This window comes from Lonchura striata, chromosome 2 (assembly GCF_050655825.1).
Source record: "Lonchura striata isolate lonStrDom1 chromosome 2, ASM5065582v1, whole genome shotgun sequence".
In the NCBI taxonomy this organism is placed as follows: Eukaryota; Metazoa; Chordata; class Aves; order Passeriformes; family Estrildidae; genus Lonchura; species Lonchura striata.
The window spans coordinates 9031505-9045285 of NC_140704.1; the positions used below are offsets into that span (position 1 = coordinate 9031505).

Consider the following 13781-nt stretch of genomic DNA (forward strand, 5'->3'; position numbering starts at 1 on the left):
GTGTGTAAACGTCCATAGTTTGCTGCTAAATGTGCATCAGAATACGTGTTTGGAGTATCTGATGTGGCAAGTGCTAAATTAAAACACTTGGAACACTTTAGGATTATGAGTCATCAATCCCTGGCTGCTTTTTTTAGATTTCAATAATTAATACAACCTATCTGGAAGTTACTTTTCAGATCATGGTGATCCACAATAAATCTTGAATAGAAATAAGCTGGAAAGTTCAGGTACCTGTATGCAATATTTTCCATTAGGTGTACTAGTTTTTAATGCTAAATAGGTAAAATAATGAAATCAACTACTTTATATATATAAAATTAACTTTAGCTTCAGAAGCAAGCAGAATTTAAAACAGAAGGAGCATAGCAATTACCTTTGAGGGAGTCTTACTTCAGTAGCCTCAATTATTTCAAAGGAAGAATCTTACCTGTTAACAAGAAATTTCTTTTTAAAATGAATAATCCCTAATTATTAAATACAGAATCACTCAGTAATATTTATCTCTTAAATGTTGTCTTCTGTTTTGTAGAAGACCCTTTTGAGGACTTCTTCGGTGGCAGGCGGGGTCCAAGGGGAAGCAGAAACAGAGGTGGTGGTGGATCATTTTTCTCTGCCTTTGGTGGATTCCCTGCTTTTGGAAGTGGTTTCTCTCCATTTGACACAGGTAAATATCATTACATTTAAGAAAGAATGTGATTTTGGCTTATAAAGGATTGCAGTATAATAAGCTGGCTTCTCCATTCAGGCAATTCTGGGACTCTTTTTTTTTTTTTTTTTTTTTTTTTTTTTTAATTAAGCTGCTGTCTGTAAGATGTTAAGTGTAAATTAAGTATTTGGGCTATCTGAAAGTTCATATATAGTGAACAGATCTCTAAGAAGTAGAACTTCCTGTTTCCTTATTTTGGTGCTACAGTTTTTTCATGGCTTTAGAATTCTTTTGTTCTGTTTGCTTTCAGGGGTGTGATGGCTTTTATTACAGATCCTGAAAAACATGTGCCTAAACCCCATGGTAGTGCTTAGGGTGCTGGGAATCTGGGCATGGGTTGGGATGTTACTGATGCAGGACTTGTTCTGTCTGCCAGCTCGGGTTGTCCCAACATCTGCACTACAGCTGTGATCAGATTCATTAGAGTTGCTGGCTTTCCCCTGAGGGCAGAGTGTGGGTAAAGGTTGAATGCCTTTCAGGGGAGGAGCTGACAAATGGTTTTTGGACATTGAACTGTGGGTCCATATGAGAGAAATGGATGGGGCTGGAGCTGTGGTTTTGTTCTCAGGCTGGTGTTAATGCCATCTAGTCACTGATGCTGTGTGATGAAACCAGCAGAGGGCTTCCTGAAAGTAGGAGGTAGTCAGAATGGATGATAAATTTGGATCCCACAGTCATGAAAAATTACATTTTATTCAAAGGCCTTATTTTTCAATAGGTTTTCCTTCATTTGGCTCCCTGGGACATGGAGGCATTACTTCGTCATTCTCCTCTACGTCATTTGGTGGCAGTGGAATGGGAAACTTCAAATCCGTATCAACCTCAACTAAAATAGTTAATGGCAGAAAAATTACTACAAAGAGGTGAGTGATATAAATATATTTATATGAAACTATACGTAGAGACTAACCGTACCTATAGTTACATGGTTATAAATATACTGTATCTTTGCATACACACATGCAGTGATACATGTTTTTATGTTTTACTTCTGTTATTTTGTTCATCATATTACTTGATTTCTCTGAATGCTTAAAAGCATTTTGAAATACTTTTTTGGTTTCTCTGTCTCTTCTTGGCATTGTTGAGTTACTTAATGCTGTAGCTGGAGCTCTTTTAGGCTTCAGAGCCTCCTGTGTAGTGCTTAACCTTTTATTATGGTCCTTGACTGCTGTCTGCCCAGTCAGCTTGAACTTCTGGAAGAAAAGTGTGCTTGGTGTCTAGTGATTATGAAGCTTATAACTGGGAATTGGGAAGAATTTTAGTTTTGCAGATGTTATGAAAGATGTTTACCTAGCATCTGCTTAGTGTGCTTTCCTAGGCAGTGTTTGAGTGAAGTCTCTTGAGTAACTTTTTTCTGTCTGTTAAATGAAATAAGCAACTGAAGCCTGCTTTGGAGAAAAATGTACCTGTTTGTTGGAAAGTGAATTTTTAAGTCTTGTACACAGTGTACTTTCTGTCCATTTCATGTTTGTGAAAGGGAAATCATTGCATTTGGGAAACCCAAGTCTTAGCTATAGAATAACCTACATGGAATACTGAAATCAATACAGGAGTACTGAAAAAGTAGTTAAGTGTAATTTCACTACTTAATAGAAAATTACAGAATAGTGAGGGAGGATTAATTGTTTTTGTTTGTTAACTTGGGTCCCATACTTGTAAGTGCAAGGTTCTTCTCTGAACTGTGGTGCTGGAGATCTCCTGTCCATCTTGACCACTTAATAACAGCCTCTGGATCACCTGCTGGTGTGGTCATGATATTTTTCTATGAGTGTATTCCAGAAAAATCTGAAAACTCAAAAGCTCTTTAATAATCTCTCTTTTCAATCAGAGATACTTGAATTTTGTAACATGCATACTGGTTATAAAGTTGGTGTATAGTAGGTCTACAAATTGCTAGCTCTGATCAAATTAAAAGTGGGTTTAAGACTGTCTTGTGTACAAAATTGTGATTAGATCTAGAATATCATTTAACAAACATGTAGGGACTAAATGCAGTGTCAGGATCGTGCAGTTGATCTGTCAAGGCTTTAAGGCCTAGGTAACAGTGTGTAGTGTGAGCAAAACTGTGACAATGTATGAGGTGGCAGCTGTAACTGTGAACTCTACATCGTGGAGGATTCCAACTTCCAGAAGGCAATTTTCCTGACTAAGCAGTGGGGAAATGCACATGGGTACTCCTGACAGCTCTGGTGCTGGTAAATACCAAAGCTTGCCAAGTACAGTTGCATTAAGCAGGTGGTGCTCCCTTACAGTTTGTTATCTAAACCCAAGGCCTGGTGTGTGTTTAAAACTGCCTACAGTGCTCTAAAATGGCTCGTGGTGTTTTTGTCTGCAGGATTGTTGAGAATGGACAAGAGAGAGTAGAAGTTGAAGAAGATGGCCAGTTAAGGTCGCTAACAATAAATGGTAAGGAGCAGCTGCTACGCTTGGATAACAAGTAATTCAACGCACGCATTTAACAGAAATTTTAAGCTCTAACAGCCACCATTTGAGGATTGACAGGAACATTTTTTTGAAGATTTCAAATGAATTCAACTTTCTGTATATCCGTACTCAATCTTAAGTAGTATAAGTAGCTCACAGAAGCTCATATTTGTCATAGACTTTTGAGTTAATTGTTGGGACCACATCAATTGGACCATTTTTTGTCCTTAAAATTGTTGTAAACTTCTGTATGCACTTTTCTTTTCTTATCTGTGATCAAGGTGAACCATGATCCTTCAGTAGTGCTAGGGTAAGATGTACACTAACACTAGCATGAATCTTGCTTTTTCCAATATGAAATGTGAGCCAATTGGTAGTTCAAGTCTGCTGTGAAGTTAACAGTTCCAGGATAACCTTTTTAATAATTTCAACTTTTTTTTTTTTTAATGTTTAGTAGTGAACAATGTTAATACATTTCTGGTAATGCATTTCTGGTTTAAATAAATTAAGGATGTTTTCTAGTTGTGCATGAATGCAGACAACTTTAGTAAAGTTTTGACAAATGTTTAAATGTGTAATGTAAGCAAAAGGTAAACAAAAGTGAAGCCAGTGAGCTGAGTCTTTTGTCATTTGCTAAAAAAATTCAAAATGAATAAATGCTGATGTTTGTGGTGCATTCTTTCATGAATGGCATTTGTAACTTTCCTGTGTCTGTGTGTGATTTGGGCAACTTGGGAAAACGGTGCTTTTTTTTTTTTTTCCTCCCCTTATCTTTTTCTTCAATCTTAAGGATGAGGGCCTTTTTTCTTCGCAGATGTTTTCTTCAGTGTGACTGAAAACATGATTTTTAATTTAATTTCTAAATCTGTATTTGAAGCACCTGTTTTTAAGAAGCATTCAGAGACTGACTCTCTTAACTCCATCTTTTGCCCTAATATGTAATTATTTTAAGTCTAGGCCTAAAGTAACTCTATTTTAAAAAGTTTTCTAAAGTTGTTCTGAGATTTGCTTCAAAAAATAATCTGTAGTAAATATAAATATACATTTGATAAATTTATTTATTTAACATTTAATAATTACAAAAAGACTTAAGAATTATGAGATTTTTTTTTTTTGCTTTTAAGAATAAATAATTGCTTTGAAGATTCGGACAAAATTATTAGGATTATGATATCTCACTCTTATTTTTAATTCTCAACCAAAAATCAAAAGATGGATTAATGCCCTTTGTTAAATTAATGAAGTAATGTGTTCATTTGTAGCTAAGACCAGATTTTCAAAGCTTAGTGAAAGATGATTTGGTTTTGGTGTGTCACAGAGAAAGCATGCAAGTAACTAATGGTGTGTGTTAACACCTGCCAGGTTCTGGATTGTTCCATGCATAGATCATGGATCTGCAGTTTTCATCTGTGTACCAGCTTTGAACATCTGGCCTTCACAAAACTCTGAAGAGTGTCTTAGTGGTTAACAAAAAAAAAAAAAAAAAAAAAAAAAAGCATGGTGTTTTCAAATGGTCACCTAATGCCTTCTTGCTGAACACCATCTGCTTTGTACTAACAAATGTGTTGATTATTAAATACATTGAAAAGAGATGCTCTTGTTTTTCATGCAGGAAAACCATTTCAACTTAAGCCAAACCAAGCTAACAAACTGTTACAACAGAATTTGTATTTGCAGTAAAGTTAGTATATTGTGCTTTTGTCCCTCTACCATTCTACCATTAATGCTAATTTGATAGAACTGAAAAAAAACCAACATGTAGAAGAAAATACAAATATATACTTTGGTTTTGGGACTAAAGTAGTTATATACCTTTTCAAGTTCTTTCCAGAGTTCCTGTCACTTCAGTGTTGTGTTTTTGATGTAGAAGCACAAACTTAGAACTAAACTTAGTTTAGAACTAAACAGTGTTTTCTTGTTAATGCTGTTTTTTCCCTCCCCATGTATGTTACTTCTTGATCCAGATAACTAAACATGACATTTATTTCAAAATTTGGCTTTGTTGTGATGTCTTGAGTTATTAAAATTGTTAATTTATATTTATAGGATGCAGTGTGCTCCTTTAAATTATGTAAATTGTAAAAAGTGCTTTAAAATTGATTAACCAATTCAAATAAAATTAGGACAATCTGGAGTTGAGTTTGAATGCCTTCCTCTGGATACCCATAAGTTTTTATATAAAGTGCCAAACTTCGCCTTTAGTTTTATTCCAAGTCATCTTCTTTAACATTTAAATTACCTTGCTCAGGTTAAGAACACAGGGTGGCAGATCTGTACCCACATGCTTATTTTCTTGCCTTCTCCTTCTCACAGTGTTACACACAAACAGGTCACATCAGGATTCTGTAATGAAAATTTTTAACACTAAATATGCTCATGACTCAGTTTTTTGGATAGTCTGTTCTGACTTCAGATCCCTGAAGCTGCTTATCAGAGCTGGCCAAAATGCAGCATTGAAATGGCAGTGCTGCATTTCCTTGGTAGAAATTGGCAAAACACAGGGCATGAGTCAGCAGAAGGCAGAATTTGGCAGTAGATTCCTGCAGGAACAAGATACCCACACACCAGCATTTCCATAGGCTGGTAGTTGAACTGGATATGTGGTCTTGGTCCAAATACATCCTTGGACCAGCAGTTCCACTTCCAGGTTTAAAAATTTGTAATAATTCGCTTGACCTAAACCTAACAGTCTCCGTCTCTTTCAGTGTGTTTTTTGAAGTAACATCACATCCAACATTTTTTTTTGATGCAACTTCTTGCATCCAGCTCCTATTTTAAAACACAAATCTACATTCCATGTTATATTCAGAATTTTTTTGCTGAATTTAGTTGTTTTCTCTTGAAAACCCACTTGTTAGGTTGCTTTGAAAAACATTTTGTTGTTCCTTGCTAATACATAATTTGCATGGATGTACGAGACCTGCTAGATAGATAGATCATCAAGGTCAGCACATTTCATCAAACTTCAATTTTGGCCAAAATAGCACAAAATAATTAATAACAGAAAAAGTTCTTGATAGCAAATGCTAGGTACAAATGTACAGTGGGATGAGGCAGATTTGAAAATCCAGGTTCTGGCAGGATTAAAAGTCCCATCTTTCAATACGTGAGGGGTTAATTTTGAATGTTTAGGGACACCATCCCATTTAAATTAAGCTTCCTGGAAAAACAGCAGTTTGGAAAAACCAAGATGGAGTTTTTGAACCTGCTAAGTCATTTAGTCTTTCATGCTCTGCTTCAAAGTTCATTTGTGGATACAAGAACTTTGTAATGCTTTCTCCTGCTGCAGCCTCTTTGCAGTCCCTTGTGCATGGCAGTAATCCCAGTGCAGCACACTAACCCCAGTTTCTCTATAGATTGCATGGCACCTACCCCTTCCACTTGGCTTTACTGAAGGAGTTGGGATTTTGTGTTGGAATGCTTCACACTGTAAAATGCTGCACTCCTGCAGTGCTCAGTTCTCTCTGCTGAGAATCACAGGGGTTGGTTTGTGGTGTAGGTGACAAAGCTGCTCTGCAGAGAATGTGTGCATAGCATTTGCAAGGTGGATCCTGTATCAACTTGTGGTTAATTGATGAGTTGAGTTGGAATGGTGAAAACAAGATTGTAAAAGATTTAAAAACCCATCTTCTCTAAGCCCAGAGGGTTTGTGTCTCTTCTCAGTGTTTGTGTTTGGTTATCCTGTTTCCTTGACTCCTTCAGTGTTTTGGCATTAGGTGTAACTGGAGGTTTGTCTTTTGTATTTAGCTGTGCTGTGTTTCACACCGTCTGTGGGATAGTCCAGTGATAAAGTTAGATTTTATTTCTTATTTTAGGAAATGGAAATTCAGGAACTCATCCTGAATCTGCTTCTGTTCTGTTTGAGAAGTGAGCTTAATATTTCCTTTGCCCAAGTTTAATCTGTGGTTGTAACAGGATAGTGCTTCTGATGGTGGTTGTTTTGCAGAATGAATGCTACAGCTGTTTGATGCTTGTGGTCAGAGAACCTTTGAAAAGGAGGGCTTAGTACTTAAAATACTTGTTAACCTTTTTGTGGAAGTGTTTCTTCGTATTTTTGGAAAATTTGCCTCTTTGGTTGTGATTTTTGGATGTTACGGTGTTTAGGCTTATTTTTAACTCATGGTATTCTCACGGGCTAATGGCTGTATGGATATGAGTAATCTGCCAGTCAGCAGTAACCAAACTTTGAAACTTCCCCTTTTTTTAACATAAGAAAGCCTGTTTGTACTGTCTGCTCCCTCAGGACTCGTTTACTTTAGGATTGAATTGTGACCACAGACTTGCTTTACCCAGTACTCAACATAGTTTGGGTTTTCTCATTATTGTTTGTCTTCAGGTGGTTGTTGTAGGTACAGAACTTCTTATCTTCCACCTGAAATGGTCCTTACCTTGCACTAAGGCTGGAATGAAGAATGTTGACTTTGTTAGTGTTACAAACTCTACCTTGGAATTTATAATTCTAGTGGGTTTCCTACTTGGTTTTGAAAAATATACCTTGGTTAGAGTTGGTTGTTGAGTAGAGTGCACTCCTGAAAGGTTAGACTGAAGGTGGTTGGTTCATACTCTGCTATATAGGTCATACATTCACAAAATAATAAACCTTATGTTTGAGATGTAGCCGTCAGATTTAAAAAAAACCTGAAATAATTAAAATCCTGTGATGATCAGAGCAGTAACCCTGAACCTCTGCAAGATGTGCTGATTTAAACTCATTGAAACTTCTCTGAAAGCTCTGTTGTGTTAGACTCAGCACTGCATTAGGTGTTATCTCACTTAAAACACCTGGTAGAAAGTTAATCAAAACCCCACATGAGTAGTTTATGCTCTGTCATGCTGCTGTGGCCAAAAGATAGGCAGGAGTTGGGAGGTGATAGTGCCCAGGCCTGAAAGCTGGGCTGTCCTGGTGTGAGGTAGATTGCACTGATGGCCTGACTGCTAATTACCTTCTACATAAAGGAAGTGGAAGACTTTCAGATACTGTCAGCTTCAAAATGTTGTGGTGGGGATTAAAGTATGTTTAATTGAGAAGATAAGTAAAAATTTTATCAGGACACTGTTAAATAGAATTCTCTTTAGTTTCTCTGGTTTTTACAATAAAGTTAACTTTGCAACATGTTGAGTTAATTTTGAAGTCACTAAAATAGGTATTTTTTGAACCTGACTTAAAACTGACAGTCAAAAAACCATATTTTTAGAGGTTTCTGGTAATAACTCTTAAAATTTGGCTTTGGCCTATAGCTTATCCTTGCCTCTGAATCTCAGATGAGGGCTCTTCTAGCTCTTCTTTGCAATGCAAGCAACTTCAAGCTGAATGTCATAAAAATAGAAGAAACAAAAGCCTGTAGTTGCTAGTTTACCAGCAGTGAAAGTAAATCTGAATCCTTTCATTCACCTGATTGTTAAGAGAGAGATGAAATAGTAACACCTAGTTTGGAAAAGCTCATGTGAGCTTGCTGGTCTATTATGTGATAGAACAGATAACATGGTACATTGAGAACGTTTCAGTTTTTCCTTCTTTTTGAGTGTTTAAAGTTAAATTTGAAATTTCCTGCACTGTTTCTTATTTGTGAATTCATTTGAGTCACTAGAATGAGAGAGGAATCCAGCCTGGGTGACTGGTCATAAATTCATGTTGTGGAACACACATTTGTGATGTCCAGAAAAGAGAATTACTTGGCTGTGTCTGTAATGGAGTTGCTTGAAGGTGTTACTAAACCAGCTGAAAATGCAAAGCAGTAGCTCTGGAATCTTCTGTCTTGGTTCCAGTCACAAACTTGATTGAATTGTGGTGCAGGAGGGGAATTCACATCCCAGTAATAAAAAAAGTCATAAGGCTGCAGAGGCTTTGAGACATCTGGTAGAGGAGCTGGGCACCCTCATCCATCTTTCAGTTTCCCTCCAGAAATACATGTCAAGTCTGTGTTAATCTTTGTAACTGATATATAGAGTAAGATTAACTTGCTAATTTATCACACATTTGCATAACTGTCACTATAGCCACCTCTGGCAAAGTTTTCTCCTAGACATATAGTTGGAGGGTGCCTTTTACTCTTCACAGAAGCTAAATCTGCATTTGTCATCCTGTAGTGATATTTGTCATACTCAGCAATAGAAATACTGTGCTTTGCTTTTGTGAAATATCATTCTGCAGTATCAGTCACTGTCATTCTCCTTCCGGGGGGAGCTAGACTGTGGATGTTTTAAAATTGTTTTGAACTTCTCTGTGAAAGAGTGTTTCTGAAGGAAAATGGAGAAAACTCACATAGCCAAGGCTCAGCCTTTCCTGCAGCATTTCTTAGCCAGAGGACTGGGCCTTCTGTCTCCAGAGGAGTTTGGCCAGGCTTTCTGTAGTAACACTGCCTCTTGTCAGAAGGCACTTTGGTGCATTGAGTTATTTGGACATCTCCTGTTAAGTAGTCAGTCAGACACCCCTGAGAGTTACTCTTCTAATCTCATTTCTTACCACTGGGTACCTATGGAAATATGGTCAGGTTCTTATCACCAAATGTACTGCACTTGGGTAATGAAAGGACATTATTTGTCTGTTCTACACAAAGTGGGAGCTGTGTGTCCAGGAGAGCAGTAGAGAGTTAGAAATTCACTTAGAGCTATTTTGGGTGTATCTGGTACTGCCTGCAAGCAGGAGTAGCATTCACAAGCTTCCTGCCCTCAGTTTTTGATTGAGCTCCTAAGTAATTGCAAAGAGGTGAAAGATTTTTTTTTTGGGGACATTCACCTTGAGAGTTAAGACAACCACCGAAGTGTTTCTTTTATTAAGCAGCTCTAGTGCTGCTTCTACTTCTGTATTTTCTGGGATTGGATGGTGTACCCCTGAGAAGAACAGCAAATCTTAAGGTCCTTGAAACCACTAAGGGATAAAGAGGAAAACAATGCAGCTTGTTTTGTGCTGTTTACATAAATTTCAAGGACTTTTCTCCTCATTTGGCTTTTGCCTTTCTCATCAGAAAACATGATCATGAGTTATCACAGTGAATGCAGAAGTGGTGGGTGTTTGTCTGTGTCTGCTCCTCCAGTGAACCCTGCCTATTCTCTGGCTGCCCAGGCTCAGCACTGCTCTGGAGGCTATTCCCCTGCCAGCACAAGCAAGGGAGGTGCTTCTGCAGCCTGAGGATGGTGTGCCAAATTCCACTTTGATTCTAAATAAGTGTGTACACCAGTTAGAAAAAACTACATATCAAAGGTCGCCTTGTTTGGAAGAAGAGTATAAATATTTGTATCAGGCTAGACAAATTCAAATGAGAAGTTAAGCACACATTTTTAACACATAGATGATTAACTGTTGGAAGAAGCTGCCAAGAGCAGTAGTTTCTCTGGCTTTCATGTCTTAAAGACCAGCTTTCTGAAAAAATATCTCCTAGTGAGAAGGGAGTGCTTGGGCTTTACAGAGAAGTAGTGGAAGCTCTGGGAGCCTGGGGCACAGAGCGAGATGCACCATGGAGCACAGTGTCCTTCCAGCCCTCCTCCATGGGAGGAGCCTTGGCTTCTTCCCTCCTGATGTGTTGTCATTGATGCCCAGGTCATGTTCCTTACTGTGGTTTTGAGGCTGGGGGATACTTTTGTGATGTGGGGGCTGTTTTGTCTCGGGAGGTGCTGAGGAAGCAGGGGAGCTGATGAGAGAGAGCCAACACCACGTGCATCTGGGGCAGCCTGATGACTCTTGCCCTAAAGCATCCAGTTTGGGATGTGTAGGTGCCAAGAGTGGACTTCATGTGGGAGAAGACATTCTGAATTTACTCAGGTAAGTTGCTTTATTGTAATGGATGAATTGGATGTTAAATGAGGAGGAGGAGGAGGAACCAGGGCGAGGTCTGTGATGACTGTGCCAGGGAGTTAGATTTGGAATTTGCAATGCAATGATCCCTTGTGCATGTTCTGTCTTCTCACCAACTACTGACTGCACACCTTGAGGTAGCCTAATTCCAGCTCCTCAGTTGAAGATTAGGATGTCTCTTGTTGATCAATGTAATGATACAGCAGATATCCACATTTCAGAGTAAATATTCATTTTCTTGAATGTTGGCAATGTTTTAATGATCTAGAGTTTTTTATTTTTAGTGTGTGTTAAATCTCATGTGGCTAGCAATACATGTGTTCTGAATTTTAAGTGACTGTGATGAAAAGAGCTGGCTTTTTGTTAATGGAATCACCTTTGGTATTGTGCTAAATGCCTGAGACTGCATTATGTCAGATAAATGGTTCTACAGAATAGCCAGGGAAGTGTCCTACAGAGCTGTGTGTGAAAAACCTCTCTGAGGATGACTTTTTTGCATTTGTTAGGTTTATTTCTAAGGAGAACTTGAGGAAGGGCAACTTCCTAGAATTGTAATTCATTTGGGTCAAATAAGGAACATAGTTTGTAACAAAACTAAATGGTAAACTATTGTGTGGTAAAATTTTGGTATCTCTTGAGGTCTTTCCAAATTTTCTGGGTAAGGTTTCCTGCTTGAAGAGCACTGGAATTCCAGAATGTTATTCTCCAATGGTCAAATGAACTATATTTTGAAATCTAAATATTCAGCCCTGAAAATAGCCTTTGTGCAGTGTCTTTTTTGAGCAAGTAATAAAAAGTGTAAGGCTTTTTTCAGTCACCAACATGGACAGAGCCAGCTGTAGTGACAAAAGGAATCTTGTTAATGGAAAAGCAAACAGGTGTATGTGCTGTACTGCTCTGCCCTTTTCTGGCCTAAAATGAGGCTTGGACAGAAACATTTCTGTAGTTTGCAAATTGTGTAGCCAGTGCACACCTTGAATGTTCGTTAACAGTAAATGGCTTCAAAACTATTAAAAATTGTTAAAACCAATTGTTTTTAAATGTACCAGAACTGGAACTTGTCAAAGCAAAACAATTCCATCAATTTTATCTGTATTTTCCAAGGACCTTCAAAGATTTGAGTTGCATTCTGTCTGGAACCTATTCCAGAGATGGAAAACGCAGTTTTATTTGCTGTACAGCTCAAGTCCCCTGTTACAGTCACTGCCTGGTGTTTGTAGAATAAACACTGTTTTCTTTTGAGAAGCAGGTAGAAAATGACAAGCAGATGGTCGGGTTTTACCACTGTTAAGTAAAAAGAAAATTATGTGTACTTTACTATGCATATTCATATTTTAGAGGTGTTACATATCAATGTCAGCTACTCCTATATAGTATCTAAATTGTAGGATCTATTGCAAGGGGAGGGTGTCTGAATTTCAAAAGTGTTTTTGAAATATTGCTATTGCCCTACTTTTGATCTATATTGGAAGTATTAGCCTGAAAGAATTGGAAGGAAGTCCTTTTGGTTAAAGGTTAAAAGAAAGTAGAGTAATTTGTCCTGAAGCTTTCTCACAGCAGTTTTGTAGCCATTAATAATTCATTTATTAATAGCTATAATTCTGTCTCAAAAAGCGTCATAGAACAGAAAGTGACTTTTAAGTGGCTTCTAATGCAGTGACTAATTGAGAAGATGCTTCTTGTAATCACACGTAAAAACAAGAAACTACTCAGGGAAATAAAACATTTTTCTGAGAAGATACAGGTGTTCAAACCTCCCTGCTCTTCTTGATCAACCAAATTCAGAACATAGGATTAATTGATTAGTCTTAGGTGGTTTCCACTCTTCCCTCTCTAGCACTTGCTCTGAGATCACATGTGTGGTTTTGCCCTCGAAATGTTTATAGAAGGTGATGACTACATCCCTGGTAACCCTTTTTGTGGAATAAGTCACAAAGCCAAGTGCATGCCCATGCTGCTCTGCTGCAGGGGAGGTGTTTGCTGCCCTGCACAGAATAGTTTCCAGTAGTGGAAAGTTCTTTTATGAGAGCTGTTTGTGGCGGGGAGCTTTGCCTTGTGTCTCCCAGCTCCTCCTGAAACCAGAAGCCAGCCCTTGGTTCATGCTGCGCTCTAGATTCAGCTCGCTGTTGTGTTTTCTGGGTGTGGTGGCAAAATTACCCAAATTGTCAGTGTCTCTGCTCTTGGGTTTGGGCCTGTAAGTGGCACAGAGCCAAGCTGGCAACTTGGAGTGCAGCTCTCATGTAAGTTGGCTGATAGATTGTTAACAGAGGTCAAAGCCTCTTGGGTTTTCTATTTTCATGACAATTCTGGCTAATCTTTTAAAATATAGGTCCTCCAGATTTTCAGTTGAAAATGGGGGAGAGGTGGACACTCAGGTCCTAACTGAACTGTCATCAGTGTCTATTTATTGCTGTTACAACAGTGTGGTTTTATTTATTGATTTATCTTCTCAGTTGAAATCAGTGCTTTGAAGGCTTTTGCAAACAGATTCCATCTCCTGGAAGGCAATTTTGCTGCCCTTTTGGCTCCAATTCTGTTCCCAGTCCATTATTCAGTCTTGTCTAAGCAACTTTCTCCTTAGAAAAACAGTTCATGATTCTTTTATTTAGTATTTTTAAATATTACTGTAAATGGAGATTGTTTCGGTAGAAATACCAGGCTGTATCCAATACCAGCAGTTCAAGCAAGGTCAGAATTTTAATTGGAAAGCGACAAAATGTTCTCAAACATGCAAAATCTGGGACTATTTCTGTCAGAAACTGACTTGCATGATAACAAATGTAGGTGAACATCAGCCTTACCTGTTGTGCATTTGTTGCAGCTTTGCTTTCTCTGTCACAGTGCTGACTGCAG

General features: G+C 38.1%; 1 protein-coding gene and 1 long non-coding RNA gene across 14 annotated transcripts in view; one reads left to right on the plus strand and one right to left on the minus strand.

Annotated features, from left to right (window-relative positions):
* Positions 1-10798, minus strand: part of LOC146768107 (uncharacterized) — a 28652-nt gene extending 17854 nt beyond the window's left edge. The window contains exons 1-2 of the long non-coding RNA XR_014953204.1: positions 5376-10798; positions 377-430 (exon numbers count right to left, since the gene is read on the minus strand). This is a non-coding gene — a long non-coding RNA (uncharacterized LOC146768107). The remainder of the gene's footprint in view (positions 1-376; positions 431-5375) is intronic.
* DNAJB6 (DnaJ heat shock protein family (Hsp40) member B6) overlaps positions 1-13781 on the plus strand; it is a 58020-nt gene that overhangs the window by 24097 nt on the left and 20142 nt on the right. For 11 of the 13 annotated variants that reach the window (XM_085572953.1, XM_021526549.3, XM_085572951.1 and 8 more), the window contains 3 exons: positions 533-667; positions 1428-1572; positions 3048-3118. In XM_085572953.1, the coding sequence (XP_085429079.1) occupies positions 533-667; positions 1428-1572; positions 3048-3118 (351 nt within the window). Of the gene's footprint in view, positions 1-532; positions 668-1427; positions 1573-3047; positions 3119-10744; positions 10896-13781 lie in introns of all 13 variants that reach the window. The other 2 variants (XM_085572955.1, XM_085572954.1) reach the window with 1 other exon arrangement.